Source organism: Atta colombica, unplaced genomic scaffold, assembly GCF_001594045.1.
Source record: "Atta colombica isolate Treedump-2 unplaced genomic scaffold, Acol1.0 scaffold1, whole genome shotgun sequence".
In the NCBI taxonomy this organism is placed as follows: domain Eukaryota; kingdom Metazoa; phylum Arthropoda; class Insecta; order Hymenoptera; family Formicidae; genus Atta; species Atta colombica.
Window position 1 is genome coordinate 3874282 of NW_017259183.1, and position 10917 is coordinate 3885198.

Consider the following 10917-nt stretch of genomic DNA (forward strand, 5'->3'; position numbering starts at 1 on the left):
CTATTAACCCCGATCTCCCCTACACACTTTCGTATTTACAAGATTTGCTAGAACGACTGAGACGTACCATATACAAATAACACAGATAAATTTGATAAATAATAAAATAATATGATGTTAAAAAATAGGAATACAATAAATATAGTTATGCTTACCATTACAGTTTCATAAATTAATGACATCGCCACAATTAAATTAATTTTTTTATATATAAATGTAAAAATATAATCTTGTAAAAATAAATTTGATAGCTGGATGATAATGAAGTCGAGCTATGTGGAGTTCAATCGATTGTTGCAGGTATCGATTCGCGCTGCGATACATAGGGAACAGAAATATATCTCTGCGGTATATCGATAATTTACAAGCATCGTTTTCTCACCTGAAATAAAGAGAGCTGTTTTAATCCGTGACCTTTCTCGATAACTGTTTTAACCACGCCCTATTTCCACGACGTTAGCGAAATCCTTCAGTATAGCGCTTGATTTAAGATTTGCTCAATGAATCGAACTAAATCGATCGTGACTATCACATATTTCTCCCTAGTTGATTTTATCTACCGTCAATTTAAATAATGCATGTCCATCTCACGTCAGCAGTCACGCTTTTACATTTTAGATTCCTATAGACATCATATTTTTGCTTACGTACTTTTATTATATAATATAAATAATTAATAATATGTTATTTTCCTTCCAAAGAAAAGCTTTGAAGACATTTAAAGTCTCAATAAAAGGAATTGATACATAAGATTGGTAAACATCCATCATAATCCAGATAACAAACTTTCGATGAAAGAAGAATGCTACTATTGTTCTGTACCGTTCGTGGTAATTTTTCTATTGTACAAGAAATTCTTTCGTTTAGTTCCTTGGGAACTAAACGATAACTGCGATAAAAAATTGGCAAATAATCGGGTATTAAAAAATAACAGGTTTCGTTACCGACTTTTGACATGCGCAGCAGTATTTTCGATCACTCGTTGTTCTCACGCACCAACCACCACCGCCGCGAGGCGAAAGGAAAGAAATCCGCTCACTTCGTGTAATTACGGTCTGTCGACTGTTAGCTTGCCTTGACTAACAGAACTTTGCTCTAACATTGAGTTGCGATGTGAATCGGTTATAAATTATATAAATACATATAACGAAATTCCAGTGTGTTGTTGATATCTATCGATAAAAAGTAAAAAATGTAAAGATATGTAAAACTCATAAGCAATTGGATATCAATAAAAAATGAAAACTTTTTCTGGACATTATTATTTTTACCTACTTTTTTTGCAATATTGATTGTTAAAAATCTTTAGTACAACATTTTATGTCCAACTTCCACATTAAGTATAATTTTTTAATATTCGTTATTCTATACGTGGATTAAAAAGATTTACGAATTGATAAAAAAAAATTGACAAATTCAAGCTTTCTTGTGAAAACTATAAATGAAATCGAGAACGAGTCAATCGCGAGATCGATCGTGAGAAAACGAGAATGAGTCGCTAAAAAAATCTCTAACTTCTTTTCTGAAAACAGAATCGAAGAATCTCGCCATACTAGGAAATCTGATGGGAATAAATTTCCAGCATATTCTCACGTTCGGTCGTTCGCGGAAGACACTCTTTCCCGCTCGTGAATTCAGTCTATTCTTGTTAATAATGGACAGTGACACATAAATTTCTTGAAATATCTTCATTTCTCATCCATGTAATATTTTATGTACTGTATATTGTGTTTTAAAATAATAACGCTAACATACATATAAAGGCACAATTTTATTTTCATATATTTTTGATACTTGAATATAATCTTAATCGGCATGCATTGATACCGTAACTTGCATTGTCTACGACAAACGTAACATTTGAATTAGATACCATCAAACAAATCGTAATCAATGATTGAAAGTTTAATTGGTGATGTATAAACTGCAGGACGGTATGAAAAGCCATGAGTTAAACTGGTATCAGTTGTAATTAAGTAACATTGTGTCAAAATTTACAACGAAACTCACATTGAGCAATACGCCTTGAAGAAATCTGATTCAGTCTCGCAAACGAAACTTTTCGTCAATGAGATTAATATCTATCATGAGATCAGTGCAGTGGCATTTTGCGAGTTCATATAATGGACGTCATTATCTCCAATATCATTGATATGTCGTCTGTTATCACAACTAAATTAACATGGAATATTAATTTCAAAATGACAAATTCAATCACAAACAGAAATCTAGAGAAAAGAAATACTGTTTTGAATAAAGTACAACTTAAAATGTTAAACTTAAAATGTTAAAACATTTTGCAATTTTGAATGATCTCTTTTTTATCAATAAAAATTCTTATAATATTAAATGTTTTTTAAAAAAATTTATTTGAGAAGCTTTTTAGATTGAAGAAGCGCTATTTTCGTAAGTGCATCGTTAGTATTCCTGCATCAACATTTTCGCAACAGAAAACATTTGCGTGTTACTTCCGTTAAATCCCATCTCTTTCGAGCGAGTGATTCAATGAGTTCCCCATTTATGTAAAAATGGAGAGAGAGAGAGAGAGAGAGAGAGAGAGAGAGAGAGAGAAAAAGAGATTAGAACGGAATTTTCTCTCATGATTGCCAAAATAAAATTACCATTTGTGACGTCATCTTAATTATTCGTAGAGACAAGCGGTGGAAATAGAACATGAACCGAAGAAAAAATGATCTAATCTCTTAAATATGCATTTGCAAGATCGATTAATGGAATAAACTTTTTTTATGTGAAAACTCAGAGAGAGCATCAGAATAAATATAAAAAAAAAAATCACACTCGTATCATTACATTGTGCGAAACGCAATGAAATCCTGAAAGTTCAGAGAATAAACGATTTCGAAGTGGCGGCGCGATATCTATACTTTTTCTACGAACGCGATGCAATATGGTCCATACAGTAATATCGTGCGATACCGACCTTATGGTGTTTTTATAAAGTACACTTATCATATACGTCGTAAGTTGTATAGAGAAGCAAATTCATGAAAAATCTATTTCATTTGTTATGTAACAAAGATTTTATTTTACATGGTTTTTTAAAATAAAAATTTGCATTTCGCACGCCAAAAAAAATATGTATATAATGAGATTTAATTATTTAAAAAATTCAGAAAAATAAACAGTAACTTTTAACCTATTTTTTACCAACACGAAAATATTAATTAAAGTCTTGCCAATTTTTAAAAGATCGATTGATTTATAAAATCATTGTTATTATTGAATTTTCTAATTTCTTCAAATTAATCATAAATAGTGATGAACATACTTAACAAGAGACAGCAAAGAAAATATCGAAAGTATATATACATGTATAAAGAGACACAATGTTGTATGCCAGAGAAGTTTGGTCGAGCGAACTATAATCACGGCGACTTTTTCTTTCGATTTGCAACTCGAGGAGGGCAGGTGGTTGAACGAAAGGCCACTATATAAGTAGGTTCTCAAAAATGTCGATGCAGGTCCCTGGATTGCAATCAACGCGATTTGCAAACGGTGGGGATCTTCTGTTGTTCGGTCACGTGTTCCAACTAGTTAGTAACAAAAATCTCGAGGACCACATTCCTGTCAGGTTTATTAATCTTGTCAACCTTCATCAAAAATAACATACACTTTACATTAACTTGACAACGATATCATAACAATCAAATGCACAATTTATTACAAATATTAAGAAGACAATTAGAAAAAAATAAAATAAAATAAAATGCTCTAACTGTAACTTAAAAAAATATTGCATTAAAAATAAAGTAAATCTTTTTTCCGATTCTTTTATTTTTTTTAAATATATCGTAAATTAATTTGGCGACATTAAAATGTAACTAATAAAAATCTTAATAATTACATCTTAATACATATTTTACAGAATACTTAAAAATATAATTAGAAATGGTTTCTTACGAGTAAAATTTACAAAGCAATGAGAACTGTAATATTTATTAGCTACGTTTATACTTCTTGCATTCGTTTACTAGTATAGTATAAACTCTTGTTCTTACTTGCTTAGCTACGACATATAGCGGGAGATGAACGGAAAGTAATGACTCGTTTGAACAACTTATGAGTCAACGAGTATAATCCTCCGGTTCTTTAATTAAGATGATCTTCGGCCGACGAGAAATAAAAGATGTGCGGTGGCGGGCGTCGCGATGCAATTTCTGCCGTCCTAACGGTACCGACGAATTCGTCGACAGAATCACGAATTCGATCTTCTTTCTCTCCTCTTTGTATCGGCCTGATTTACGAGGCCACCGCAAAAATCTTCTCGTTCATTTCTGTCACTCAACCCGTCCAATTTATCACATACACAATTTTCAACATACAACTACATGGATAGGATCTACTAGCGATTGACGTTCCTAGTTCTCTTTAAATTGTACAAATTATGTTTTATGAGTTGAGAATATAGAAATTTCATGGTCACAAAATAAAACTATCAACTCTAAACTTTTAAGTATCAGATGAATTCACATTCAATAAACATGAAACGATATACCCAAAGACTTTATTTTCAAATTTTAAACACTGCGTACATTTGATTCCATTGGAACATAAATCGACTTTTTCCTCAAAACACATTGCGTTATTAATATTATCTTCTAATACAATAAATTGAATTTTATATTATATAAAATATATAATATTCACTGAGAAAAAAATATAGTTTAATTTTAATAAATATTTAGTTGGCAGTATTCAATAAAATATTTATTAAAATTGATATATTTTTTTTATTTTTTTCAATGCGATAATGTTCGTTATATGATAAAAAAAATAGCGCCTACTCCGATCTCAGTATAAAGCCATAAAAATTAGTAGAGCTGAGTAGAATTTTGTTGAATACAGTTTGCAATTTACTAGTCGTAGTATAAATCATTCTAAACTTGGCAATAAAACCTTCGCTACGTCCATCGCGTTTATTTCATTCGTGTGGTAACGTAAACGTAATTTACCACTTTACCATTCTTTCGGTAAATCTATTGCGCTGCATTTCCTACCATTCTTTCCTACTTCCCGACAAAATTAGCATAGAGAGATCGTGACGCTGGAAAGAAGGTGAAACAGTCATGGAGCAGTAAATGGCATCGAGAAAACAGCGCTTGATTTCATTTTATCGGCACGTCGGAATAATTTCATAAGTTTAGAACCGATAATGCAATAAGCTCTGGTAAAATAGATTGTGGATTTAGACAACGTAAGATTGTTATGAAATGTCCACGTGAAATGTCACACCTTATTTATGTCTATATGAAACACCTCTTATACCTCTTACACCTCGTTACGTTACGATCGGATGAAAACAATTTCTGCCTTCATTTGAGAGCTCGTGACACGCGATGGTGTGACCTAAACAATTTATTATTCTTTATATCAAAACATTTAGAAAACGTAAAAAAATATTGCTTAAAAATTTCTGAATTAAAATATTATATGTAATAGTATATATATATATATACGAACTCTTGGAATCGTTCAATGCATTCAATTATTTGTTTAGATACAATTTTTTGTTTTTTATATGTATGTATAAACTATAGTTTTATTTCTTTTGTTATATTATGAATTTTTTATATCATGAACGTGTTTTTTAGACTAAATATATTTAAATAAACAATATAATATATTATAGGACCGTATACGTGTGATAACACAAACTATAGAGATCGAAGCTTAAATAGTCTAGCTGGATTTTAAATGCTTGTATGGTTCTTGTGTGAATTTATATACTACGTATGTAGTCCCCAGAAACGCGCATCGAAATGATTTTTCAGTCTTAAAAAATATTAACTCTATTAAATTACCGCAGTAATATCACGAGTTAAATTGGCTAGCAATTTAACATTTTTTATGCTTATTCGAATCTTCGAAAGAATCTTAATAATGTTGAATAACATATTAAAATCTATAAATAATTAATTCTTATTGCGAAAAATATTACCTCGGCCGGGAGTCGAACCCGGATCTCTTGCATTCCGCGCGAGATTTATATTTAAATAAACATTTTAGGAATTCTCTTTAAAAGATAGAATAGTGAATAATAAATTATAGACGTAAGTATTGATATCTAATATATGCGAATGCTTTATTATCTGAAGATAACATAATTGAAAATAAAGATAATTCTTCCCTAGCTCATCATACAAACTAAGATCCTCTTTTAGAAAGCAAGAAGATAAGGAAAGATTTTGTTCTTATTATCCTGAATATTTCCAATGACACTATTCGGTTATAGAGCACGTAAAAAGCAACGTAATGCACACGTGGTCTTCTCGGAATAAAAATAAACGAGATATACGAAGGTGCCCTAGATATGAATCAATGAATCATCTTTTAAACATATATTATTACATTCGTTAATCAGTCTGAAATTGATTTTTTTAACAGAAATATAAATAATCTAAAAAGTTATAAGCGATTAAAATGAAGGAAAAAAAAGAGCTCTTTTTCAAATACAAGATAAAATTGATGTTAATCTATTTAATATTTAAATTAAGAGATTTACAATTCGAATTCAAAAAATCAATAAAATACTTAATATTAAATTTTAAAAAACTAATCACAAAATGACATCGAATCCAAAGTCAGATCTGGGACACTTTGTGTATGCATTTTCTTTTCGCTGTACCATAATAAGATTCTCGGAAGCATTAGATCAGCCCTGTTAAGTTTCGCCAATATATCAAGATAAGATTTTACAGAGCGAAGAAGAAAATACGAGTAGACGCTCCATCATCTGCGGTACAAGAGTATTCGAGGGAAGATTTAATACGCGCGACTTGTGTGTACTTATTCCGATAACTGTGTTTAGCTGTGTATGCTTTGCATTCTTCATAATTAACTCGAAGGAAGGAAGACCGATGTTGATGTGAAACGCGACGATTCATTCGCCGTAGTTTAAATTAGATAAGGTCTTGTCGCTTGTACTTTAACTCTTTTGATCTCTAAACCGTGAATTATTTAACATATAAGACTCTTGCTTTATTTATAACGCGAAACGTAATCTATAATTTGGATTGCTCGAACGAAGCATATTTCTTGGAACAGAGATTTGCAGTGAATCAAATTAAATCCTTTCGCGATCGACCTTCTTTTCTACGAATATATATTATATTCCACTAATGATGAAAAAAATTGAAAAAAAAAGTTTACTTATAATGAATATGTTTCGACAGATAATTTAACGCTCGTTAATTATTGTTATTTTAATATATTTTAAAAACGCTCTAAAATAAAAGTACTAAAATAATAATTTTAAGAATGATTTAATAAACGATTTAATTGTTTAGAAACATATAATATTTATCTCCGTCTAATTTTAAGATAAAAAAAAGATAATTTTGTTTACGTAGGTGATGACAAATGAAATAAGAAATATACTGAAAATATATTAGTATGTGAATGTTGAGATGACTACAATGTTTCCGTAAATATTATCATCGCTTGCAGAAAGCTGATACATTATCGAGAAAGATATGACAATGCATAACGTCGTTTCGCTTGCGTGTATAATCATTACGCACATATACTTCCCTTAAAAGTCCCGCGACTCTTTCGGCGATGAACGCACACTCTGTAATTTTGTGCTTTGTAATTATGATTAGTACACTATGGCTCGTAAAAGTTGTATACTTTCAATCGCCATGTTTAGACTTTCAGAGTATAATACAGAGTGAGTACACTTAAAACTGAGTGCAACATAGTATATACAATCTTCACACAAACAAGAATAATTAATCTTTTTCTTCTCGATTTTACATTGTTTTTATAATTGTTAGAGATAATGCAAGAAAAAGATTTTGTTATAGTTTATTTAGAAGAAAGCAACAGAATTACATTATTTACGCACGTAAGTTTTCGTGAAATTTTCAATTTAAAAATGCAACTCGTCTATCAACATCTATTCATGTTAGAAAAAATAAATTAATTAGTTTAAGTGTATACCATAATTTTTATACTATTCACAATTGAAATAATTTTTAATTTTATTGCAGACATGTAAAAAGGATTTCTTTGATAATCCTGGAATAAGTATAATGTTTAGACAGTTATAAAGCATTTTCAGAAGTGAATAGCAGGTCTGCAGTATTTATCTAAGATCTTATTAAGCGAACCTTCAGAATCTGTTACTGGTAGAACTTTCGATCCCCTCATAAATCTTGCTATGCTCCTAAATGCAGCTTTGGGAACAGCGAAACGTGTAATTATTGCATAATTATCAAGTCGAAAACAAAAATCGTTTAGGGGCTGAGGCTGACGTAAGAAATCGTGCGGAAGTGGCTAATTAACACTCGTTGCTTACTCGTGTAAACCGGTACATTCGGCTGATTTATTTGAAGATCATTCCGGCGATTTTAAGTACCGATATGATTGATCTCGCGAGTAGGTTACTATTAAATATCTTACTATCCACTCACTAGCTCTCATATCGTTTTGCGCTTCGACTCATTATAATAACATGATGTTGCAATATAGGATAATTAAAATATCAGGTGTGTATAAAGTCAATTAAATTTCTTCATGGTTCTAACTTTAGTTACTTTTAATATAACATTCACGATAAAAAAAGGATTTCTTTACATATATTCGTAAAGATATACATGAGTGAGTTAATAACTAACTTAATTTTTATAACCTTGATTGTCGAGAGCTAAATTAAAGTTACTTCTTGACTGACCTATCGTATACATAAATTTTTTTTATCAATAAGATTATCTTGATAAAATCCATTTAAACTTTTTGTACTAAAACCAAAACTTCTTTCAAATTTAAGACAAAAAATATTCATATAAATATGATTTTAAATGATCATAGTTTAGCTGCTCACTATTTCTATTGAAATATTTAATAGATATATGACGACCTATAAAATTGTTCCAGTGAATCAATAAACTACTTTCATTACACAAATCAACGTCAATCTGGAATCATATTAGCATGATAATCAACATAATGTTCAGCATAATTATACCAAACAATATCTTTATCACATATTTAATTTATTACATTGATACGATCCGAATTGAGAATTTACATGCGGCGTGTTAATAAACCGAAAAGGCTCGTTTGTCTACCTGAGTGTATTCCGCCATCGATATCGGCGTCCTCGAAGACGGACGACTCGATGCATTCATCATCAGCGACAGCGGGATCCTCGGTGGCCTCTTCGTTCTTGAACCTATCGTTATTTGCACGAGCATCCGTTTTCTCGACGGTGCAAGGACTATCGACGGAAGCGTGCCTTCCAAGCCGTACCAACGTGCTGTTGCTCCTCGCCAACTTGGTGCTGTGAGTCCTACGGATCAGAAGATTCGTGAGAGTCGTGTTCTGCTTGATCCTGGGCTCCTGATGGCTGATTCTATGCTCGCGGCTGGATCCGGCCGACTTCGGAGCTGACTCGATGACGATTCTCGCCGTGGGTTTCTCTTCGGTATTCGTCGGCTTCTTTCTACATCCGGCAACATCGTTCTCCACCTCGAAGCAGGCAATGGTGTTGTTCAAACGATTGTCCTTCCTATTGCTGGAGTCCTTCCTACCGGTGAACCGGCTTTGGAATCGCTCGATAGTCTTGAACGACCTCGTTCTCTCGACTTTCTTCCTCTGCTCCGTTTGACCACTGGACGTCGCGGGCAGCCGTTCGCACTTGGACGTCTCGAAGATTCTCGTCAACGACTGCACCTTCCCTCTCACCTCGGGTAACGTCTCATCTGCATTTCTCCTCGATGTAAAGCCATCATTGTTGCTCAAAGTGCGCGTAAGCGAGCCGGACGTCGGCGTCTTCGACGTACTGCCGATGGGAAAGGTGTTGCAGGCAAATTTTTCACAACTACCATCTGTTGAGTGGCCTTTAGTCAGCTTTGCAATCGGTTGCCGCACCGGCTCGCTGCCGTCCAATGGCACGTAGAACGTAGATCGCCGCTTTGGCGACTCTTCAGGATTCTCAGTGGTCAGCATGTCTTTGCATTTCCCAAATCTCCTCGAAACGATGTGGGATCCACGTGTAGTTCACGGCGCAAATTGCGTCCGGTTATCGTGAGAAGCTATCATGCTTATCTGGCACGAATTATCAGTGCGTTTCAGTTTCTTTTCACACGCATCGAAAGGATGTCGATGCTAAATTGTCAGTCGAGCGCTTTTTATCTGTCACGTTTGTGTTGACGTTTATTTTATCTTGTGGCGCATTGTTCGTAGTAAGTAGATAGCCACACGCATTGCGTCGGCTATCGCGCCATACAGCGATACTAGGTCTCGATTGCAAACGGTTCTCTCTCGATTGGCTCCAATTCGCTCTTCGACTCCGCGCTACTGCATTTTTGCGTATCGAGTGTCGACTGCAGGGCGCGATGTCAAGGGGTGCGCAACTATCAAGATACTGGCAACACTACGATAATCTGCCTCTCGTCCTCGCGGATGGACCCAAGTCACACACGAGGGTCAGGTTTTCAGGGTCGCGGTAATAACAACGATTACATTTCTTCTTCTTCGGTCTTTGTGTCTTTCTCTCTTGGATTTTCGTGACGGACTTTCGTCGCGCTGACTTGTCCCTTTGGAATATTTCTTCCTCGCTCTTTCCCTCTCGACACTCGTGCTAAATATAGATAGACTATTGCCATATAGAACAGCGTATAGCCGAAACGAGTGAAAGAGAAAGAAAGAACACGTGCGTCGTTAAACGAAGACGAATATCAGCTGGCTGTGTTATCTCTGTACTCGCGGATGACGCGAGGCGTTGAACTGTGAACGCGCGAACCCTCGTCGTATTCTCTCCGTGGCGGCTTCTTCCGCAAAGAGCTACCTTTTATCTGTGTCTTATTTAAGTTTGTTTTACGTTCGTTCGTGTATACGTCTTTCTCCTCCTAATCTTCCAATATTTCGTATATGCATATATATATATATATA

The 10917-nt window shown here is 33.6% G+C and overlaps 1 protein-coding gene across 5 annotated transcripts in view; it reads right to left on the reverse strand.

Annotated features, from left to right (window-relative positions):
- Positions 1-10917, reverse strand: part of LOC108694661 (probable Ras GTPase-activating protein) — a 161305-nt gene that overhangs the window by 78087 nt on the left and 72301 nt on the right. The window contains exon 2 of one of the 5 annotated variants that reach the window (XM_018204282.1): positions 9093-10874. The exons of 3 other annotated variants lie outside the window; for them this stretch is intronic. In XM_018204282.1, the coding sequence (XP_018059771.1) occupies positions 9093-9972 (880 nt within the window). In that variant the 5' untranslated portion in view covers positions 9973-10874. Of the gene's footprint in view, positions 1-9092; positions 10888-10917 lie in introns of those variants that run through there. One more of the 5 variants, XM_018204273.1, reaches the window with a different exon arrangement.